The 25,019-nt window shown below is 43.7% G+C and overlaps 1 protein-coding gene and 1 pseudogene across 3 annotated transcripts in view; both read right to left on the bottom strand.

Moving 5' to 3' along the window:
• Positions 1–25,019, bottom strand: part of rabgap1l (RAB GTPase activating protein 1 like) — a 271,539-nt gene that overhangs the window by 84,114 nt on the left and 162,406 nt on the right. For all 3 annotated transcript variants that reach the window (XM_033028335.1, XM_033028336.1, XM_033028337.1), the window contains exons 15-17: positions 23,797–23,871; positions 14,677–14,802; positions 11,380–11,523 (exon numbers count right to left, since the gene is read on the bottom strand). In XM_033028335.1, coding sequence (XP_032884226.1) covers positions 11,380–11,523; positions 14,677–14,802; positions 23,797–23,871 — 345 coding nt within the window. The remainder of the gene's footprint in view (positions 1–11,379; positions 11,524–14,676; positions 14,803–23,796; positions 23,872–25,019) is intronic.
• LOC116978161 lies at positions 16,861–16,986 on the bottom strand (annotated as a pseudogene).

Raw genomic sequence — 25,019 nt, 5'->3', positions numbered from 1 at the left:
TTTGCCCTCGACTCATACTCGCAGCATGGACGACACGAGGTCCTAGGAGGTCTTTGTAACTCTCCTTCATGCTCGAAAGTAGTTCCCACGTCCTCGAGGCCTCAGCTAGGTCATGGCGTATTTTTCAACATGCTGAAAAATGCCCGCGAGTAAAAAAAGGTCGCCAAAGAAAAAAAATCTATATTTTTTTACTCGTAAGTTTAGTCGAGGTAGGTCATAGTAGGTCGGCATGCTATCCTAGGCAATCGAAGGTAGTCGAAGGTAAAGCTTGTTGAGAAAAAAAAGGTAAGTAAACCGACCGATAATGTTAAATGCCCGCTAAACTTTATTAAACGTTGTCTGGCATCTTAAAAGTCTCCACTGCTTCCCCCCCCCTTCTCCCCACTCCCCTCCTCACCCCCTCACCCCCCCCCCCCCCCCCCGCGTTCCCTAAAGGACTTATCGTACTGTGCCAGCCGTCTTTTACCTTCCTGTTCATCGCTGATGTGAATTTCAGACAGCGCTCCCCCGCTTTCCCTGGCCCCCGCCTTTGTGATGTGTGTGTGTGTGTGTGTGTGTGTGTGTGGGTGTGTGTGTGTGTGTGTGTGTGTGTGTGTGTTTGTGTGTGTGTGTGTGTGTGTGTGTGTGCGCCCAGATGGTCGATACAGCTCATAGTTTCATCGTTGACGGTCGATCCAGCTCGAGGTTTTTCAGCCCTCGAGCTTGAAGGTCGAAGACAGTCGCTGAAATGCCGCATCAGTGAGACAGGCCCTAAAGGCACAATATTATCTAAATGGAGCAACTGTGCAAATGAATGAAGTACAGAGGAATCTAGGTGTTCTTTTGCTTGAAACTCAGAAATATAGTAGGCAGATGCAGCAAGTAGTTAGAAAAGCAAATGGCATATTATCATTTCTTGCAAGGATTTGGAATTTAGAAATAGAGAAGAATTATAACATTTATACAGGGTAATGGTGAGGCCGCATTTGAGAGTATTGTGCACTGTTTTGGTCCCCTGACTTAAGAAAAGATAAACTAGCACAGGAGTTCAAAGAAGATCCACCAGGCATGAGAGGGTCCTGGGGTGAGAGGGTCTTCCTTTCACAATCTGCATAAAAGTACGATCTGAATTCTTGGGAGTGTTAAAGAATAAGGCAATTTTATTGAAGCGTGTAAGGCCTGAGGACGCATAGCAGGGTCGGTGTCAAAATGTTTCCATGAGTGGGAGTATATCAATAGAGGTGACATAGAGGATAGCAAATCTCTGGAATTCACTATCCCGCAGGGTTATGGAAGTTAAATTACTGGAAGTATTTTAAGAGGAGGTAGATACATTTTTGAAAGATTGGGGAGATTGAGGGCTTTGAGGATCTTCCATAGGGCAGATGTGGCCTGAGGCAGTTCATCCGTGATCATTTTGAATCATTTTGTGTTCTAGTGAAGAAAAAGCCATTTAATATTATGAACAAAAAGCAGCTAACTTGAGTATTGGGAACATTTCATGATTCAGCAAAGATAGACCACCACAGGTGACAATGGTAATACTGATTAACTAAGTCAAGTTAAAACTAAAAATAATTAAAATGCTCAACTACTTTCTTTGTTGAGTGCTTGCTTTAAAATTCCAGTAAAGATCACTAGAGGGCACTGGTACACAAGTACCAGGTGACACACTACCTGATGGACTTAACTTCAGAGACTCAGTTCAAGGTGATAAGAGTACCAAATATTGTTTTCTTTTCTTTTCGGGATATCTTTAAATACTGTTTTTTATGTGAGATAAATAATTCCATTCTTCAACAACGATAAAGTGGGATTGATGTAGAGTTTTGAAAATGTGATGCAGAACTTTGAAAATGACAATTGAGAAAGGGATAGATCATGTGGGTGAGAGAATGTGAGCAAGTGGGAATGTGTGCATGTGTCTGTGAGTGTGAGAGTGAGTGAGTGAGTGAATGTGAGTGCATGAGTGAGTATGCATACATGTGAGTGTGTGTGTATGTACATGGCACATGGGAGCATATGGGAAAGTGGGGGCAATGAACTGTCCTCAGAGATTTGTACCATCTGGATATTTCGGGATGGACGGAGCCAGCTCCAGAACGTGACCCAACTGAGTTCTCCCTTTTCCCAAGAATGGTTGCCTAACTGTATCCCTTTCAAAATACTGCTTTTGTAAAAATGTTAAAAATGCAATGCACAGATGATTGTAAAAACAGAAAATGCTGTACATCTGCGAGCTCCGATAGTTAATGACTCAGTTCTCATCACCACAAACACTGCCCGACCTGCTGAGCATTCCCAGCATTCTCAATTTTTATTTCCAATTTCCAGCATTTGTATTACTTTTAGTTCAGTTTAGAGAAGCCCCCTCGCCTCACTGAATCTGCAACGACCAGCGATCCCCGTACACTAACACTATCCTACACAACAGGGACAATTTACAATTTTTACCAAAGCCAATTATCCTACAAACCTGCACATTTTTGGAATGTGGAAGGAAACCGGAACACGCAGGGAAAACCCATGCGGTCACGGGGAGAATGTACAAACTTCATACAGACATCACATGTTGTCAGGATCAAACCTGGGTCGCTGGCACTGTAAGTAGGTATGTTGCAAAGCCTACCTGAAGCGTCTTTGAAAATCTGTCGCTGCGGGTGTGCGCGATTTTGGCGCCGTTTAGAGGGGGCGGGATTAAAACGCGATTTTCTCTAGGCTGTTCAAAACGAAGATGTTCAGCCTAGTTAATTATTAACGAAAAATCGCTGGAAGACCCCGTCGCAAAAGCTATTATTAGTTTTAAAGGCCTCGTAAAATAGTTATAGTAGTTTAAAAATCAATCTCTAAACCCGCGACCGCCAGCAACCGCAGGGTCTCATAAAGCAAATAATAGAAGGTAAGTTGTATATTTTTACATTAAAAAGGGCTTCTAAAGATCCCTTTATACAAAGTTTAATATTGCGAGTAGCTCATTTTGGCCCCATTATATCCCGCAGTATTTTTCTGGGCATTTGGGGCACAAATCTACCGCAATGTGAACGTTCTAAACCAGCGCGTTCACAGGATCCCACTAGAAAGCTGATTTAAATGGGCATTTATTTACAGCAATTAAACACTAAATTCCTTCCATTTGGTCTATAAATTAATGTAAATGAGATTTTAAAATCATGTTTTATTGTGAATTATTTGTGAATATTATTTGGACATTTAGGCTATTTAAAAATGTTAATCATTTATTAAGAAATGGATAGATGTTTAGATCTAGTAATTGAAGTCTGAAATTAGCTACAATTAGGTAACTAACTAATTACATGCTTTAATTTCAGGTCATCCAAGTAAGATTATTTTATATTTGTTTCAGAATGCTTCAATCTATGATAACTGAAAATTTCATTCAGTTCTCTTAATTTTTAAGAAAGTTATGGGTTTTGACTGTTCACGATCACAGCTTTTTTGTTATGTCCATAGAAAATCAATAGGGAACAAGATGCTCATTTCCCAGTATGAAAATGGCCATAACTTTTTAAATACTTGAGATATGAAAGTGAATTAGGTGTCAAATTAAACTTATTTTTATGCTTTATCTGATGGGATAAATTGCAGACTTGATTTTTAAAATCTCAAAATTTTGTAACATTGCTACTGTAAGGCAGCAGCTCTACCACTGTGCCACCATGCCACCCACTTCTGCGTGAGTGGTCGTGTTAAAATTTAGGTGAAATCTTGGCTACAATCAACGTCGTTGATTGAATTCTTGCCTCAGAGTCAAAAGTTTGTGAGTTTATGTCCCATTTCAGAAATTAGCACAAAGATCAAGACTGATATCTCAGTGTAGCACTGAGGGATGCTGCATTGTCAGAGGTGTAGTCTCTGGAGCAAGGTGCTAACTCCAGCATCTGTAACCTCTCTCAGCTGGACACAAAAATAAATCCACGTATTTTGAAGAGACACACTGGGAGTGGGGCCATCCTAGGTGTTCTGGATAATATTCATATATTCACTATATCATGAAGGCTGATTAGCTGGTCATTATAACTAGGCAGGTGATCTAGTCAGAATCACAAACTCACAAGAACTTACTGTGTGCAAGCTGACAGCTGGCTGTTCTTTCCTACATTGGAACCGAGGCTACAAGCATAAAGAACGTTATTAGTTCTGAAACCATCTGGATGACCTGAGGTTAAGAGAGGGACTATAAAATTGCAAGTTTTAGATCATATTTGGACGGTTGTGCATAATTCTGGCCTAACCATTGGCACACTGAGAGATGTGAAGAAAATATTTATGACAGTGAGAACCAGGCTGTACATTACAAGCTGAAAAGGAAGGCACATAAAAAATAAAAGGAAAAAATGGTAGGCAATATAACAGGGAACAAATTTATAGAATATAAATTGTAAGGGGCTGGTAAAAAAAAAATCAGGCTGATTAATGATAGAGAAGATATCTACAGTCTGTATTGAGTTGAATCTGAGCAAGCGTAAGATGTTGCAAAAGGACACAAAATGCTAGAGTAACTCAGTGGGTCAGGCAGCATTTCTGGTGTAACATGCAGACCTTTCAGGACGGGAACCTTCTTCAGACTGATTTAGGGGCGGGCAGGGGGGGGAAGAAAGCTGTGAGGAACTCGCCTGGGGGGTAGGGCAAAGCGGGGCAGTTAATTGGTGGACATGGGTGTCGGGGATTTTTGATAGGCAGATGGTTGGAACAAAGGCCAGAGGTTGAAGCAATAAGGTGTAATGCCACTGTCCCACTTAGGAAACCTGAACATAAACCTCTGGAGACTTTGCGCCCCACCCAAGGTTTCCGTGTAGTTCCTGGAGGTTGCAGGTAGTGGAAACAGGTAGGGAGACTGACAAAAACCTCCGGGAACCTCACAGAAACCTTGGGTGGGGCGCAAAGTCTCCAGAGGTTTCTGTTCAGGTTTCCTAAGTGGGACGGGGCATAAGGCAGTAGGGTTGAAGAGTTACAAATTGTGGAGCCAGAGGAAGGAACATGAGAGAAGAGGGAGGGGGGATATAGGTGCAAGTTCAAATGGGGCACAGGGATGCGGAGGAGAGCGGATGTTAGCGGTTACTTAAAATTGGAGAATTCAATGTTAAAACTGTATAAGATGAAGGTATATAGTTAATGGTAAGATCCTTAACAGCACTGATGTACAAAGGGATATTGGGCTCCATGTCCATAGCTCCCTGAAAGTGGCAGCAGAGAGATTGGTAAGGCATATGGTATGCTTGCCTTCCTCAGTTGGTGCATCGAGTGTAAGAATCAGGAAATTATATTGCAGCTGTATAGGACTTTGATTAGGCTCCATTTGGATATTGTGTGCAGTTCTGGTTTGCCCCATTATAGGAAGGATTTTAGTAGAGGTTTTGTAGAGGGTGCAGAAGAGGTTCGTCAGAATGCTGTTTTCATTAGAGGGTATTAGCTATAAACATGGTTGGACACATTTGGATTGTTCTTTCTGGAGTGTCAAAGGCTGAGGGGTATAAGGCTGATAAATGTCTAGCCCAAAATGCAACTATAACACACTCCTTAGTTTCCTGCATAAAACTTTATAGATTTTGGAATGATATTTTTGAAATATTTACAAAATTATTCAAGACAAGAATGGAACCTAATACTGATATGATTATATTTGGCGTAATGGAAGATGGGAATAAATTGAACACATCTCAAAATCTATTCTTTAACTATGGTTTAATAATAGCAAAAAAATTAATACTTAAATTTTGGAAGGGTACATCAATACCAACGCTTAAAATGTGGATTGTAAGTATGTTGGACACCGCTCATCTTGAGGAAATGCGATTCCTCCTAATGGATAAATCAGACCAATTCATAACGAGTTGGTCTCCATTCGTCGTTTTTTGGCATCATATGGTGCAACACAATTGTAAAAGAACTGTTTCAGGACTGGACGAGGGTTGGTCAAGATTATAAATAATGATCTCCTTTTTTTCTTTAATTTTATTTTCTTTTTTCTATTTTCTCTTTCTCAACTTTCTTCATTTACTCGTTTTCTTTCTTCACACACTATATATTTCACATCTTTCTATCCTTTACTATCTAACTTCTTTTTCTTATTCTAATCTTTTTTCAATGTAACAAAAAAAAAAAAAGAAGTTGTACATAAAATGTATTATGAAAATATATATTAGGCACTTTGGTGCCATATGACTGTACTTACTTCTAATAAAATAAAAATAAAAAAAAGAATAAAAAAAGGCTGAGGGGAGATAAAAGAAGTTATGAGAGGCATAGAGAGGGTTGACAGTCAAAACCTTTTTCCCCATGGTGGAAATGTCAAAGACAAGGGGGCATAGCTTTAAGGTGAGAGGGCCAACGTTTAAAGATGTGCTGGGCAAGTTTTTTTTTCTAGAGAGCGGTGGGTGCCTGGAATCTACAGCCAGGGGTGGTGACGGAGGCAGATACGATGGTGGCATTTAAGAGGTTTTGCAGACACATGGATATGCAGGGAATGGAGGGATATGGGTCACATGCAGGCAGAGATTAGTTTAACTTGGCATCATATTCGATACAGACACTGTGGACCAATGGGCCTGTTCCTGTGCGGTACTATTCTATATTAAAACCCAACAGTGCAGAACTTCGAGATCTTCTGACCTGCTAACTTTGCATTTTGGAGGATTAACAGTACCCATTTGTCTCCTTCTTGGTCATGCCTGTGCTCTCCAGCCTCCCTCTTAGCTGTCCTGCATTCATTAGTCCTCCTCATAACCAGTCCCAGAGTCTCCAATCATGTGCTTCAAAAGTGTGCAACTTGTCTACCAAGATCAGGCTCCACCAACCCTGCAGCAGACTCACTAATTATCGCAGAGTAAATATTACCTTTCTATGACTTTGTTTTGTACAGAATTCCCATAATTTAATGCGGAGCCAACTGCGGAGCAAAAGTCACGTCAATTGACATCTGAGCTCCAATGTGTTCTGTAGTTTCACACCTCAATGCCTGAAATGTGCTGCCCAAGAGAAGTTATCCATTGTACTTTTCTATACAGCGGGCACAAAATGCATTTCAGCCCAATGAGGTGAAAACAAAAGGCGGATGTGCAGGAAAGACTTGCTATGCTTTCAGTAAATAATTCTAAGATAACACATCCTACATTGCCAAGGAAGGTGGAAATGGAGGTTCTGAAGGTACGGCCACAATAACCGTCCAATCCTCCCAAAACATAGGGGAGGTGCCCAACGGATTAGAAAATGGTCAAATATAACATTCTTGTTCAAAATGTGCACTGCAATCACAGAATATTCTGTTTAACATCTATGGGAAGCTTTAGAAACAATGACCTAGAAACACTGAAAGGATCTTGAAGAATTTGGTATAAATAAAAGACCGGTTAATGGCAAATAATCTAATTGATTTTTTCATGAGGTAGCTGAGAAGGTCAGTGTAAGGAATACAGTAGATGTCATCGATATTAATTTTCAAGTGGTTGATAAAGTTCCATACACAAGCCTAGTTCACAAAGTTGTAACCTGTGGCAATAGAGTCCCAATAGATGGCTGGATAGGAGATTGGCTTAATAGGGGAAAGCAGAGAGCAATGGTGGTTTCTCAGACTGGAGGATGGGAGACAGTGGGATTCCTCTGATGTCCGTGCTGAGTACGCTGCTTGTTTTAAATGCAGATACGGATGTGGAGGGTCAAATTTTCACATCTGCAAGTGACACAAACCTTGGAAGTGTAGTAAGGAGTGACAACAAGTTTGAACTGTGAGACACAACCAAGTTGGCCAAATGGGCAGATGAATGGCAGATGAAGTTTAATGTTAAGTGAAACACTGTGGCAGAAAATATGCAAGAATGATCTAGTCAATGGACAGTTTTCAAGGGGTATGCTGGAATAGAGATATTTGGGTGTGTAAGTATATAAAGGATTGAAATCTGCAGGATATATTGAGAGAGGCACGAGTAAAGCATAGATTTATAAGAGAGGTTTAGGGTTATAATATACTGTTTAGGACACAGATGAAGTACAGTGTCCAATTCAGGCCACCAGATTTTAGGAAGGATGTAAAAATCCTAGCTAGGATGCAGATGATATTTAATGGAATGTTTCAAAGGATGAGGATTTCAGCGATAAGTTAGACTGCAGAAGCTACAACACCTCCTTAGAGCAAAGAATGTTGACAGAAGGTTTAGTACAAGTGAAGTTTCATAAAGATAGAGGTTTAGATTTAGGTTTGTTATTGTCACATGTACCAAGGTACAATGAAAAGCTTTGTTTTGTATGCTATCCAAACAGATCAGGTATACTATACATAAATACAATCAAGTCAAACTCAAACACAACAGACAAGGCAACATTTAGAGTTCTCAACTGGGTTAGGGGGCTGGGTTAGGGGGCGCTGCTCTGGCGGCTGCCTTGTCAGCAGCGCGTCAGTTTTTTTCAACTTTTTCTTATTTTTAGTGTATTTTAGAGTATGTATTTTGTGTTTCTCGGTGTGTTTTGTGTGGGGGGTGGTGTGGGGGGGGGGTGAGGGGGAAACCGCTTCGGTCGCCTCCTCCATGGAGAGGCGACTTTTTCCAGGTCGCCTCCCCCGTGGCCTAACATCAAGGATCGGCGCGGCCTTTCCCGGAGACGTGCCCGGGGCTTCAGCGGCGGGCGCAGCGTGGACTCTCGATGTGGAGCGGGTGAGCCCTCGCTGGGGCTCGCTGGAGGGGAGCGCTCCGTTTCGCTGGCCCGAGGCAGCCGGCAGCCTGAAGTCGCAGCCTGAAGTCGCAGTCTGCAGAGCTCCAGCTGGTGCGGCGTCTACAGCCAGAGTCCCTCGTGGGGGACCTAGGGGAAGAAGAAGCCATCACTGCCGGCCCGCGGCCAACTTCTACCGCGGGGCCGGCATGGACTTACCATCACCCCTGGAGGGGAGCTTCGACCGCCGGCCCTGCAGTCTACGGTGCTTCTGGCTGCAGCGGGGACTTTAAATCTTGACCGCCGGCCTGCGGCCTACAGCAACTTAAAGCCGCGGTCTCCGGTGAGGAAGAGCCGATCCTGGACTGACTCTGGACTCTGGTCCTGTCCACGGGGGGGAAGTGGAGAAGGACTGGCCAAATTTTTGTGCCTTCCACCACAGTGATGAATGCTGTGGTGGATGTTTGTGTTGCATTTTGTGTGTTCTTTATTATTGTATCGCTGCTGACAACCCAAGGGGCGGGGCGCTACTCTGTGAGTGACTCGCGGCGCGTTGCTCCCGTATGTTTGTATGTGGAGCCGCGTCAAAGAAGATTTTCTGTTGCGACAGACAATAAAGTTTTCTGAATCTGAATCTGAACATTGAAGCACATGACTGGCATGTAGATAGGGTGAATAGATGGAATCCGTCTACAACTCACCACAATTTCTTGCGGTCTTGGGCAGAAGAGTTGCCAAACCAAGTTATGATGCCTTCTGATAAGATGCTTTCAATGATGCTGACTCCCACTAGTGTCCAATCCTATGGGGGCTCATTCTGACTGCAGACCAATGCCATGGGGGCTCACTCTCATACACAGCTTGTATGTAGGCAGGTCATGTATTGCTGAGCAGGGATTTGGGACAGTATGTGCTGAAACAGCACAAGTTTGCATTAGATTTTGAGTGAATAGCTAACAAGTGTGCTTTGAGGTCAAACGTATGTTTTAGAGATTAATTCAGTATTAAAAAGAGTAGATATATTAGAAGGGTTTCGACCCGAAACGTTGCCTATTTCCTTCGCTCCATAGATGTTGCCTCACCCGCTGAGTTTCTCCAGCATTTTTGTCTACCTTAGATATATTAGAGTTTGTTCCTGTATTTGTGAGTTAGTGTGGTGGAAGGAACTGAAGATACTGGTTTACACCGAAGATAGACACAAACTGTTGGAATAACTCAGCAGGGCAGGCAGCCTCTCTGGAGGAATGGGTGACATTTCAAGTCGAGACCCTTCTTCAGACTGAGAGTTAGAGGAAAAGGAAACGAGAGATATAGATGGCGATATAGAACAAAGAAATGAAAGGTATGTAAAAAAGTAACGATGATCCAAGGAAACAGTCCATTGTTGGCTGAGGGCTAGGTGAAAACGGGTTATACAGACAATAAAACTCACCAGGACGCCAGTGAAACTAGTACGATAGGGGAGGGAAGGAGAAAGGGGGATGCAAGGGTTACTTGAAGTTAGAGAAATCAATATTCATACTGCTGGATTGTATGTTGTCCAAGTGAAATATGAAGTGCTGTTCCTCCAATTTGCATTTGACCTCACTCTGACAATGGAGGAGAGTTATTGCGTTTGAGTGTGTGTATAAAGCAGTGCATTAGAGATCATTGATGGAATAACCCTCCAGTGTGTACCTGGGGCTCAGCTTGCTGAATGTTGGGGTAAGGTGAAAGGGAAGGCTATGTCAGCATTAAGGTTAGTATTGTCTCTCTACCTCAAATACAGAAACATCTGCACTGAATACCGAATGCTGGTTCATTGTCATCTATTGCATCAAAGGGTGGCAGTTCAATCCTGGCCACTGTAGACTGGGTAGGCAGGAGAGGGACCTGTCCTACACATTGTGTGCATGCGTACGGCATTTTTATTGAGTCTGTACGAGTGTGCATGTCTGTGCAGCATCTGTAAACGAGTGTGTATGTTTGTAAGGGTGTGTGTGAATGAATGTACACCATTATGCAATGTGTGTGAACAAGTGTGCATTAACATTAACATGTTCGAACTTCTACCATCCGGCAGACATTACAAGGCCTTCTACGCCCGCACCTCCAGACTTAGGAACAGCTTCATCCCCAGAGCTATAGCTGCTCTGAACCGGCCCTGCTGAGTGCCCCCCCCCCCCCCCATGAACTGTCTCCCTTGGATGCTCAGATCTATTTGCACTTTATACTGTTTAAACTGGGGGGTTTTTTGGTTTTTTTTTAAATCATGTTTCTCTGGGTGTCTAAATTTTTAGCTAATTAAGTTATTACATCGGTTGGAAGCTGCATACCAAATCTCGTTGTACCTCTGTGCAATGACAATAAAATAAATATTATTATTATTATTATTATTATTATTATTATTATTATGTGAGAGCGAGTTTAAGATTACAGAAGTGATAGGAGACCTTGCAGAATAATATCAGTAACAATTGATCAATTTATTATCTGGGGTTGGCTCCTGAGTGATAATTAAACCGCAGTATATTGCCAAACTGCAATTGTTCTATCTCTAAGCATGTATATGAATGCTGTGCCACTGTGGATAGCGTGTGGATTGTTCAGCCACAGGGTGCACAGACCATTCTTTCCCTGTAGGTGAAAGGCCGATTGAATGAACACATTTCTATCTTACTCCAGAACAGATGTTGCGAGCTATTTTTTTCACTGTAACAAGCGTGTGTGCGTCTATAGGAGTGTTGGTATGAGAGTGGTTACCTCGAAGAGCAGCAGGTCGATGATGTGGAAGACCATGCAGAGGGGGAACTTGGCAGTGAAGAGCGTGAGAAACCACTGTGAAGCATACATGTGTGCCTCCAGGTTCAGGTCCACAAAGTGGTTGTAGAGTTCCGGCAGCTGCTCCTGCAAACAATGAGCAACAATCAGGGGTTTTATTCGTAACACTCACTTCCCCAAGTAACTGGCAGCACAAACTGGCTCACCTCTTCGTAGACAAGGTGCGGCCGACATTTTCCCAATGAATGAAGTTAACAACATAGGTTTTGCAATAGAGGGAGCGGAATATGAAGGAATTGTATTCTACTCTTGCCCATTGTTCAGTGGCCATCTGTATCACTAGCAGCAAGACTCCATTCCAACAAGATGTATTTTGAAAAGACAAATCTGAATCTAATCAGCCAATTGTTGGAATGGAGAAATGGGAGATAGTGAACGAGGGATGGGAAAGCCAGCAAAAGTAGTTTGGAACCAAAACATTGCTGCAAATGCTGGGAACATCAGCAGGTCAGACAACATCAGGGAAAGTAGACACAAAAAGCTGTAGAAGGGTCTCGACCCGAAACGTCACCCATTCCTTCTCTCCCGAGATGCCGCCTGTCCCGCTGAGTTACTACAGCTTTTTGTGCCTTTATTCGGTTTAAACCATGCAGTTCCTTCTTACACACAGCATCAGGGAAGGGACCATTTATCAGAGTAGTTTGGATAAAAAGGTCAAGAATATGAACCTGCTCCTCTCTTCACAATTGCTGCCTGACCTGCTGAGTGTTTCCAGCATCTGTTTTTATCCCAGATTCCCAGCATCAATGAACACAGTGACTGTATTATAAAAGTACAACACAGCCCCGAAGAGAAAACACATTTCCAAGCTGATAAGCACTGATGATTGAAGCTACAACAACTGGAAATGTTACCTGAACAAGATTGGATGAGATGCTGACATTTGTTAGGTTCAGTATATAAATAGATAAGGTTCCATTATATAATTTATTGATGTGACTTCTAATTTCGTATATGACCCAGCAAGGTTACCAGGATACAGCTGAGTGTTTTTTTTTCACACATTTGTTATTTGTCAGAAATGTGGTGGCGTGACTGTCACCAATCTGCGAGCCTGCTGCCAGGCAACTGAGCTTTTATAGACACAAAATGCTGCGGTAAATCAGCGGGTCAGGCAGCATCCGGAGAAAAAAGGACAGGTGACGTTTTCAGGTCTGGACCCTTCTTCAGACCGAGTTATCTTTAGTATAACCCAGCATCTGCAGTTTTGACTTTTGGTGTGGAATTGGAATATTTGATTTGCATCCCATCCCATCTGTCACCCAAAACATTTATTCCTTTCACCATCACTGTGCAGTCTGAAGAAGGGTCTCCACCCAAAATGTCACCTATTCCTTTTCTCCAGAGATGCTGCCTGATCCGCTGAGTTACTGCAACATTTTGTGTCTATCTTCTAGCGTGATATGTAATCTGTGTTTTAAGAAATATTGATTGCCCTAGAGCGTGTCTTGAGTGCAAGTGTGCCTCAGAGGCATGAGCCACATCCACTGAACATGGCCCATACCGACTCGGCGTGGGCAGACCGCTGTGAGGGAGGGAGGAGGAACAAAATGGGACCTGGTGCAGGAGGGGGAATTTATAACTTTATAAGCGCCCTTTATGGGCGACTATTTGCATACCGTGGATATGCAAACAAAGAATTTCACTGTGACTTGTCACATGTGACAATAAAGTATTCGATTCAATGTGAAATAGCAAGTGTACAACATTAATGCAGCTGTGGATCCAGTGTGGTTGCAGCTCTTGATCCGAATTTTTCTTTTGATTTGTATTTACTTTAAACAATGTAAACCTATTTAAGCATTATTGGAGGTTGATATACACTGGTAATTGAATTCTATAAATACAAGAAGAACGAAAGTTGAACAGCAGAACGAGGTGTGCTACAATTGTTTATGGTAATGAAGTTTAATTAAAATCTTACAGAAGCTAGACTTTAAATTTGAGCCTTGTGTCATTATGTCTTTTGAAGTAATAAATCAAAGTGAGTATATACTCCGGGTATACATGGGTAACAGCAAGATCAGTTTGGTCAAATCTAAGCTTGGATGTGTCCTTCAATTTATCGCCAGTGTATTAAAAATTTGAGGTGTTCTGGTCCCCCCACCCCACCCCACACTGTGTCCTATGGTACACACAGCTCCTCTTTTAATTCCAACTACCTCGATGGATTTGAAAATTGGGAAGCTTCAACACCAGTAATTCACACAACATACTATTTGCCTAGGCAGCAAATTTCAAAGCCTTATTCCATGTTCACTGCAGTGATAAACATTCAAAGACAAAGACTGTATTCTATATGGCACACTTAATGTTGGAAAAAAAGGACAAAATGGAGGATAGATTACAAAGCTTGCAGAATGACAATGATTGGCAATGGATCTTCAGTAAAACACAAAGTGCTGGAGTAACGTAGCGGGTCAGGCAGCATCTGTGGAAGGAATGATGGGCAACATTTCGAGTTGGAACCCTTCTACGGAATCAATGGATTTAAGTAATAAAAAGAAACTACAGGTGCTGGTTGATACCAAAAATAGCCACTAAATGCTGGAGTAACTTCAGACTTCAGTTTGAAGGACGGTTCTAACTTGAAGCATTACCTCACCATTTTCTCCAGAGATGCTGCCTGACCTACTGAGTTACTCCTGCATTTTGTGTTAATGAATGGATTTAACATTGCTCCCCTCTCCTAGAAAAATAAAGACAGCATGTGCTTCTGAGAAAGTAAGTGCCGAACTGGAATAGAAAAATGGGTGGTTCTGAACATAGAGACAAGCAAACAATTTCCACTCCCCTGTATTGGGCTTATACTCCTGAACCCACAAATGCAATGCCTCTCATTCACGGGGGTGTGCACCAACCCACCTCCTCTGAGCAACCCACCTCCTCGTCACAGCAGTCCCCCACCTAAGGACTACCTTCTGACACTAAGGTCAATAGGCTACTGATCCAAATCCACTCCACCCACTTACATCAACTTCCTTTTTTTAAACACATGTAAGTTAGATTTCATGCAAATTAACCCAAATTTTACTTAAGTAAGTAAGTTTATTGGCCAAGTATTCACATACCTTGGGGCTCCGCCCACAAGTAACATATAGTGACAGTTATGAATGACTCAGAAAACACTAAATATTAATAATAATAAAACATTAATGATAAAACACCATTGATCAAGCATGTGAACCAACAAAATACCAGAAAAAACATGGCCAATACCTGGAGTAGCCTTTCCAGCTGGTAAAACTTGCAATGAAGATCTTCAAAATTGTTTTTGTAGAGCTCTCGCAGACCGTAGTCATACATGATCTTCACCAGGACACAAAACGCCTGCTCTTCCGGCATCTGCGGAAAGACATTAATTCCACATCAGGTTCCACTGCATTCCCCATGCAGATGTGGGCATGATGGACTTTCCCTTTTGTGATACAGGGAAGGGAGCCAGCCACAGGGAAAGGGATGTTGTGGGCCACGGGGAGGTGGGATAATGAAAGAGAGTCAGCCCAGCAGTGTGAAATAGGTTCAGTGTTGAATCCTGCATTGTGCAGCAGCTCTGCTTGAATACATCTGTTGGTTTGGAGTAGGTCCTTTGCCTGGATTGGCCAGAATTGCAATGAGGGGCCTGCTACAGAGGAGGTACGTGTACACCTCCAATGTCATCCATCCATCCTGACAACACCTCTAAAGATACGAGGAAACTCCACTTTTGGATTTACACTTGTACAATCTCTGACACTTTCCCCCCCCTTCTTGATCGCTCTGTCTCCATCACAGGGAACAGACTATCAGCCAACGTCTACTACAAACATACCGACTCCCATAGTTATCTGACCACACCTCCTCCCGCCCTGCATCTTGCAAAGGCATCTATCCTCTACTCTCAATTTCTCCGTCTCCCCTGTATCTGCTCCCAAGATGTTTTGCCCAAGATGTTCTCTTTCTTTAGTAAACTTAGTTTTCTCCACTCTGCTATCATAGTTAGATCCCTCGCCAAATGTCTCCTCTGTGTATCCTAGTACTGCTCTCACTCCCCCTCACCCAAGACAGAACAGGGACAAGAGTTCCCCTGGTCCTTACCTTTCCCCTCCACCTCTAACACTTCATTCTCTGACATTTCCTCCACCTCCAACGTGAGCCCACCACCAGTCACATCTTCCCATCCCCACACCTTTCTGCCTTCTGCAGACTGCTCCCAGACCACCCCTTCCCCAGGTACTTTCCCCTGAAACTGCAGGAGATGTAACATTTCTCCCTACACCTCCTCCTTCACATCCATCCAGGGACCCCAGCAGTCCTTCCAGGTGAAGCGGAGGTTCTGATGCACCTCCTCTAACCTCATCTACTACATCCGGTGTTACCGATGTGACCTCCCTTACATCGGTGAGACCAAGCGTAGACGAGGCAACCATTTCACTGAACATTTGCATTTGATCCGCCTAGGTCTGCTGGATCTTCCAATTGCTAAGCATTTTAACTCCCCTTCTAATTCCCATACTGATCTTTCTGTCTTGGGTTTCCTCCATTGCCACAGTATGGCCACATACAAACTGACGGAACAGTTTGTGACCACATGCAAACTGGACGAACAGTTTGGCTTAGATAACTTATCATGGAATTAACATTGAATTCTCCAAATTTAGGAAATAAACTTACAAATACCCCTCCCTTTTCCCTCTCTCTTGCCTGTGACCACCTGGATTCACACCTACTTCTCTATTTTTCCCTCCCACCTCCATCCCCTTTCCATCTATGTTCCTTCCTCTGGCTTCACAATTCACACCTGTTCCATCTTTACTCACACTTTTTCTGATCTTTGTCCAATCAAAACCCCTCCTCACCTGTATCCACTGATCACTTGCAAGGCTTTATTTCCCTCTCCCCCAACCCCTCTCCAGCTTTCTGCCCCAAGCCCACCCCATCACAATCAGTCTGAGGAAGTCCCAACCCGAAACGTAACCCATCCATGTTCGTCAGAGATGCTGCCTGACTCACTGAGTTACTCCCGCACTTTTTTCCTTTTTTTTTTGTATCTGCTGTTCCTTCTACTTTTGGATTCTATTGTCACTCCTGGTAACATCCTACAAGAACCAGCCATCACCACTCTGAGCTTAGGGCTTAGAAGTACAATATGGAAACAGGCCCTTTGACCGACTGTGACCATCGATCACCCATACACTAGTTTTATGTCCGTCCTACACATTAAAGGCAATTTACAGAAGCCAATTAACCTACAAACCTGCACGTCTTTGGAATGTGGGTGGAAATGGAGCACCCGGAGAAAACCCACGCGGTCGCAGGGAAACCGTATAAACTCCGTACAGAACGCACTCGTAGTCAGGATCGAACCCAGGTCTCTAGCGCTGTGAGACAGCAGCTCTATCACTGCGCTACTGTGCCACCCTTAAAACACAGTTGTTGTCGACTATCCCGCCTTCGGCAACATCACAGGCATCAGCGCACCAAAGTGCAATGGGATAACCTGGGAGATTGGCCATCATGACCACTGATTCTCCTTTGCCACGGAGGTATCCTTTCCTTTCCAGACGAGCCTTGCAATTTCAGCACGTGAGAGAGATATTTGGTATCTTAAGGGCTTGGAAATGGCAAACAATGTCATGAGCTCCTCCTGATGTGGCCTGATCTTGTGGTCTCCAGGCCAGCTTTAATGAGCTGGCTTAGAGCTGTTGGCTTTCCTGCTTAGATTTTGAGTAGCACCAGCTGAAATGAATGTGAATGTAATTAACTGATGGATTCAGGGACGAGGAAGAGGGATTAAGGGCAACAGGTGACTCTACTTCCTGAACATAGTGAGGCAGCTCTCAACAACTGACCTCATTTATTTTCACGGTGCTAACTTTCTCATAGAATGTGTTGAGGATGCTTCAAATATCATCCCTCAATATTGCAATTCATTTAACACATCAGACACCCCATCAAACAGAAATGTATTCCAAAATGAACATCTGTGGCTGGTTTGAACATAAAGATCCTAAGAAGCACTGCGGATTAGATGTACTATAGCAATGCTCTTTGTTGAAGCCCTGCTTGTTAGTAATGTTTTCAGTGACCTCCAGAAACATTGGGTGGCTTATAAATCTCAAAAAGCAGCATTAGGATGATAGAAAGTGATTCAGCCCCTTTGTCCACCACAGGATCCGATTCACAGCAATGACCAGCGATGTTGTTTGGGGAATAAACATTGAGCAGGAACTAGGAAACACTGCCCGCTCTTCCAGCAGTGGCTTTTACATCCAGCTGGTTGGAAAGCATCTGGATTTAACAACTCATTAGAAAGATGCCCCCTTCAGGAGGGCTGCACTTCCTCAGCAGTGTCCTGGGTATGCAGCAGATGAGCCACAAGGTAGTTCTCCTTTGATTAGTTATTATCTAGGTGTTAACGTGCAGCAGTGGGCCAGAGGTTTGTGCATTCAACGGACACAAGTGACAGGCATGGGGCCAGGTTCTCCTCTGGGAGGGCAGGATCAAGGGTCAGCAGCTAACGGTGAAAGCAGTGGAGGTGTCTGACATCTGGTTTAGTTTAGTTTAGAGACACAGCGCGGAAACAGGCCCTTCAGCCAACCGAGTCAGCGCCGACCAACAATCCCTGCACACTAACACAATTCAATAGACAATAGACAATAGGTGCAGGAGTAGGCCATTCGGCCCTTTGAGCCAGCATCGCCATTCAATGTGATCATGGCTGATCATCCCCAATCAGTACCCCGTTCCTGCCTTCTCCCCATATCCCCTGACCGCAATCTTTAAGAGCCCTATCTAGCTCTCTCTTGAAAGTATCCAGAGAACCGGCCTCCACTGCCCTCTGAGGCAGAGAATTCCACAGACTCACCACTCTCTGTGAGAAAAAGTGTTTCCTCGTCTCCGTTCTAAATGGCTTACCCCTTATTCTTAAACTGTGGCCCCTGGTTCTGGACTCTCCCAACATCGGGAACATGTTTCCTGCCTCTAGCGTGTCCAAACCCTTAACAATCTTATATGTTTCAATAAGATTCCCTCTCATCCTTCTAAACTCCAGAGTGTACAAGCCCAGCTGCTCCATTCTCTCAGCATATGACAGTCCCGCCATCCCAGGAATTAACCTTGTAAACCTACGCTGCACTCCCTCAATAGCAAGAATGTCCTTCCTCAAATTAGGGGACCAAAACTGCACACAATACTCCAGGTATGGTCTCACTAGCGCTGTGTACAACTGCAGAAGGACCTCTTTGCTCCATTACTCGACTCCTCTTTTTATAAAAGATAACATGTCATTCGCTTTCTTCACTGCCTGCTGTACCTCCATGCTTACTTTCATAGACTGATGAACAAGGACCCCCAGATCCCATTATACTTCCCCTTTTCCCAACTTGACGCCACTTAGATAGTAATCTGCCTTCCTGTTTTTTATACCAAAGTGGATAACATCACATTTATCCACATTAAACTTCATCTGCCATGCATCTGCCCACTCCCCCAACCTGTCCAAGTCACCCTGCAATCTCATAGCATCCTCCTCACAGTTCACACTGCCACCCAGCTTTGTGTCATCTGCAAATTTGCTAATGTTACTTTGAATCCCTTCTTGCAAATCATTGATGTATATTGTAAATAGCTGTGGTCCCAGCACCGAGCCTTGCGGTACCCCATTAGTCACTGCTTGCCATTCTGAAAGGGACCCGTTAATCCCTACTCTTTTTCTTCACCCATTACGGACAATTTACATCTATACCAAACCTGTACTTCTTTTTAGTGTGGGAGTTAAACTGGAGCTTCCTGGAGAAAACCCACACAGGTCACGAGGAGAACATACAAACTCCGTTCAGGCAAGCACCCGTAGTTAGGGTGGAACCCAGGTCTCTGACGCTGTAAGGCAGCAACTCTACCGCTTCCCACTGTGCCACCCCTATATTTCAGAAAACTTAAGAGAGGTGGGATTCTATTTTTTTTTCAACGGGTTATTGGCACATGTGAAGACGTCAGGGTCGAGAATAATCGTTGGGTGGTTGCCTGTATAGATGCTTCAACAAATTGACACTGGACTTTTCAATAACGAAATCATGAGATTGGTGAGAGGGAAGGAGAGGGTTTTCAGCTGATCAGGTCAGCACAGTGGAGAATGGTGGTGGCAGGTTGATCAGTGAGTGTCCAACATCGTAGTGCCACAGTCTCACTTTTCCAAAGATTATGTCTGACCTGATGAGTGTTTCCAGCACTTTCTGTTTTTGTAACTGACGAACCTGCTTGTAATCCTGATCTGGTCTCACTGCAGGGAGGGCAGGAGTACTCAAGAATCCCAGGACAATGTGCCCCAAATGCCCACGAGGACAATTATGACATTCCACATGTCTTAATACTAAAATCAGGAATGGCCTTTATAACTTTTCACTCCAGAAAATGAGTAATTTACGACTGCATTGTGCTAAAAAAGACACCAGTTTGTAACTGAGTTTCTTGGACATGAGTTCCCAAGGTGGTTTGAGGCTCAGCCTGAAGTGCAGTTATTGATGTCACGTCGGAAAAATAACAGGCAACTCCCGCATATCAACTGGAGTTCTGATGAGGGATCATTGATCTGAAAGGTTAACTCTGTTTCCTTACTGATTGAATGTTTCTGTTTTAATTCAGAACAGCAAGCTCCCACCACAGCAATGAACACACAACCTCCTGACGCAGAGGAGTGAGTACAAGTCACTTCTTTGACAGGCTGTCATTCATGGGATCTATCCTGGGATTTCTGTAGGCCAGAAAAGGCAAGATAAATCTTTCTTTCTCATCACAGTAGCCTTGTGTATGCACAGAACCACACAACCATCAAAGGCATGATGTGGAGTGGGATAATGGATTAGATCCACAATGGGCAAATAACAAACTGCTGGAGGATTTCATTGTGCCAGGCAGTGTCTGTGGAGGGAAATCGACGTTTCAGATTGGGATGGTTCTTCACGTTGTCTGTCTATTTCCCTCCACAGATGCTGCCTGACCCACTGAGGTCCTCCAATGTTTGCTTTTTGCTCAAGATCCAGCATCTTTGGTCATGTGTCTCTAAATCCACAATGACACCTTCAATGACAATGAGCATAAAATCTCATGTTGTGGTATCTCAACAAGTTCTACGTAGTCTTTCTGGCCTTGAGATGTGCAAACACTAACACTGCCGCTCGAGCCATTTTCCTGACTGATGAGGCCCACGTGGGAACTGCATATTTGTGGCAGATGAGCTAAGTGGTGACTAATGGGCGGGCAGGTGAGTAGCTTGTGAGGTGGTGCACTCCTTCCACCATTTACATGGAGTTCTGTGTGCTCCTGATATAAGGACGTGACATTTTCAACACCACTCTTAATGCTCTACTTTCAATAGTCATCAATCAGAGAGTCCTAGGAGTGAGTGGGGAAATTACATTTCTTCAAGGAGTCTTTGAGAACATTCTTAAATAGTTTCCTCTGAAAACACCTTTAATCTGCTCCTGAGAGCTAGAAATATAGAGGTCGTTTGGTGAGTCTGGTGTTGAGTAAATGAGTGAGTGATAGGACCTGCCCAAAGGGGATGGCTGAGAATTATGAGGAGGATCAATATATAGGAGAGATTCTCAACATTGATTCACTTATTCCTCCAGGGAATTTGGAGGTTTTTGTGGAGACGGTGTTGGTAGTAAGTTTCCAGTGCCTTGAAATGCCTGCTGAGGGTTGCCCTGGTGTCAGAAGCATACAGGTGGGCAGGCATCACTATAGGAGAGTGTTGCTCAGACATTTAATGGCTATTAATGCCCACCCCCCTCCCCTTTCCTTATCTGGTCTCTACCTATCAACCACCTGCCTCTGTCTCCCCACCTCCCCTTCCCCACGCTGACCCTCCCACCTGGGTTAATCTACCCATCATCTCCCCCTATAGCTGGTTGCACCCTTTTGCCTGTCAGCCCCTGCCTCACCTCTCCCTCTCGTCTCCTTATACTGGCTATCTCCTCTCTACACTCTCAGTCCTGATGCAGGATCGCAACCCGAAATGTCGTTCATCCCTCTGCCTCCCCAGATGCCGTCTGACTCGCTGAATCCCCCAGCAGATTGTTTTCGCTCCAGATTCCAGGATCCCTTGTGTCTCCACAAACATTTAAGTCTTAGGCGTACGGCCTTGCACTCATTTATTCACATTGCTGTCGGGGTTACTTTCACCAGTAGGAAGGTAGACTAGACATGGAGCTGAAATTCAACCAGGTTCCAGACTGGGTGGGGAATTACACTGTCAACTCAGTCACAGACGACTAAGAATAACAATTAACAGCAGGTAATACCTCCAGGGCTTGTTTATTTTCATTCAAGATTGAACTGCCAGCAGAATAAAGAGTCAGTGGCTCAGTAGAGAGTGCAGCTGCCTCCATCTCCAGGATCCTGGGTTTGATCCCGACCTCAGGTGCTGTCCTGGTGGATTTTTTGCATTCTCATTGTGACCAAAGGTTTCGTCCAGTTGCTCCTGACATCCCCCCCCCCACGACCAAAGATATGCAAGTTGTTAAATTAATCCAGAGAGGTAAACTTGCTGCCTTACAGCAGCAGTCTCGGTTTTGAAGCTGACTACGGGTGCTGTCTGTACGGAGTTTGTATGTTCTCCCCGTGACCACATGGGTTTTCCCCGGGTGCTTTGCTTTCCTCCCACATTCCAAAGACGTGCAAGTTTGTAAATTATCCCTAGTGTGTAGGATAATGTATGAGGATCGCTGTTCGGCGTGGACTTGGTGGCCGAAAGGCCTGTTTCCGTCCGTTTTGTATCTCTAAACTAAACTAAATTGCCTGCTATAAATCGCTTGTGTTGTGTAGGTGAGTGGCAGAATCTTGTGGGGAGGTGATAAGTATGTGGGGAGGAGTGAATTGGAAAAAGTAGTGAAATGGGATTAGTGAAGAGGTTAGTGCAAATGGACCCAGTAGGCCAGTGGGCCCGTTGACGTGCTGTATGTCTCTGCGATGCTAGGCTATCACAAATTCAGAAAGGGCAAACCAAATCACTGTAAACTGCTTATCAAATCAATCCCTCATTACCTGAACCCCAAAAGTAGAGGCATTTACTCTGTGATAATGCAGCATCTTGCATGACTACAGAGTGGCTTTCTGTCCATGTAATAATTTTGAAATAATATGTTGGAAACATGGCTGGCAATTTGTGCACAGCAAGCTTCCATGGAACATAGAACAGTACAGCACAGGAACAGGCTCTTCAACCCACAATGTCCATGCCAAACATGATGCCAAGTTAAACTAATCTCTTCTGCCTGCATGTGATCGACATCACTCCATCCCCAGCATATCCGTGGGCATATCAGAACATCGCTGTGGTACATGCTTCCATCACCACCACCACCACCCCTGGCAGAGTGTTCCAGACACCCACCACTCTCTGTGGAAAAACGCTGCTCCACCCAAATCCTTTAAACCTTCCCCCTCTTACCTTAAAACTACGATCCCTTGTCTATGACATTCCAACCATGGGAAAAAAATTCTGCCTGCCTGCCCTATCTAAACTAGAAGGTAAAGATATTATACTCCTTCTTTACCACTCTATCTCCTTGTGTTGCCACTGTCAGGGGGCTGTGGACTTGGATCCCATCATCCCTCTGTACATCAATGCTGTTAAGGTTCTCACCATTAACTGTATACTTTCCCTTTACATTTGATTTCCATTAGAGCAGCGCAACACACCACAAAACACCTGAGTTCTACTATTTCCCAGTGAAGTAACATTTATAACATTAAGAATGGGAAGCAGGAGTAAGTCAAACGTTCTCTCGCACAGAGCTGCCACGCAGCAAGATGGATACCCTGTCTGCTTACCTGCCGCCTCCTCTTCAGTTCCCTTTGTGTTAAAAAATCTATTGATCTCAGCTGCTCCACGGTTTCTGAGCTAGAGAATTCAGGTTTAACACCCTTCTGCATCATTAAATTACTCCACTCAGTCCTAATAAGGGGTCCCTTATCCGGGACCACGTAGTTCTGGACTTTCCAGCTTATGGAAGCAGCCTCAACAGATCCCTTTGAGAATTTTGAACTGAAATGATCTCACCTGCTCCAAAGCTTCATTCTCACTCAGTCTCTCATTATATGGCAGCCCTTCATCCTAGAAATGTGTCCAATGAATCTAAGCTACATCGACTCTGTGTGTGAGGCAAGTGTATTTTTCCTTGAGACTAAAACTGCACACAGTACTCCAAATGAGATCCTGAGCAAGATTTCTTTATTTTTGACCTCTAAATCTCAAACTTCTAAACCTTCCTAATTGGGTACTATAATAACATATTGTCCTGTGTCCAGTGATCGCGTTGTTTATGATTGTCACTCAACATACAACAGTCTACTTACGTGCAGCAGGAGAACAGCAGCGAGGAAAGATTGGCCCTGGCAATAACCAATGTCCTCATCGTGCACAGAATAAGCCTGCAGAGAGAGAAAGGCAGCAATAAAAACCAAGGCAAGAATACTGCTCGTTCATGGACGGCAGAAGTCCTCCCTGGCAGATTCATCTCAATGAACTTACGTTAATACCATAAGACATAGTAGCAGAATTAGGCCATTTGGCCCATCGAGTCTGCTCTGCCATTTGATCATGGCTGATCTATTTTCTCAACCCCATTCTCCTGCCTTGTCCTCGTAACCTTTGACGCCCCTACAAATCAAGAACCTATCATTCTCTGCTTTAAAATAACCCAGTGTCTTGGCCTCCACAACCAACTGAATTGCAGATTCACCATCATCCGACTAAAGATATTCCTCCTCATCCCCATTCTAAAGGAATGTCCTTTTATTCTGAGGCTGTGCCCACTGGTTCTAGACTCTCCCATTACTGGAAACATCCAGTCCACGTCCACTCACAACAATGATGCATATACAACAGAGGCTTATAGCTTTAAAATTATGGACAAAACTTCCACCCTGTATTAAGCTATTTACCACAGCATCAGAAAAGATGGGCTTCACAACTTCTTGTACATAATTCAAACTGAATTTTAGCACAATGCTGTGTTAGCGCTAATATTGTTGGAGGTACTGATTTTCAGCTGAGATGTACGCTTGGTATTTCACCTGCCCTTTAAGGAGATTGGAAGAATTCCCACTGCATTACATAAATATTGAGTTCTCCCTGTGGCCCTAGACAACATCTTGTCCTCAATCCATTTTATCCACTTAACATAACGCTTTATTGATATTTGTGCATTTTTGTTGAACTCAAATTGGATCTCACAGCTCCTGTATTACTCCTCTGACTGCAACAAAACTACTTCCGTGATATTGGACATAACCAGGGACTGTTTGCAGGCCAGAAACCTTCGACCCTGCCATTAATTCTAAATGTCATTGTCTAAGACTTGTTTATAGCTGTCTCCTGAAATTTTTTTATAGCGACATATTTTAAAGTTACTGACTTGACAGCTGGATCCTTACAAATAGACCGTGAACAAGAAATAAATCCTATTCTGTTCGACATGTGCATTCATAAGGTGTATAACAAAAGGCCATCCCTTCTGTGGAGCTATTGATTGTAAACCATTTGGTTTATGTCCCTTGTGCAAATGAAGGAGAGAAAA

Source organism: Amblyraja radiata, chromosome 10 (genome assembly GCF_010909765.2).
Source record: "Amblyraja radiata isolate CabotCenter1 chromosome 10, sAmbRad1.1.pri, whole genome shotgun sequence".
Taxonomy (NCBI): Eukaryota; Metazoa; Chordata; class Chondrichthyes; order Rajiformes; family Rajidae; genus Amblyraja; species Amblyraja radiata.
Note: the sequence above shows the minus strand (reverse complement) of the source record. Positions and strands in the feature narration are given on the sequence as shown.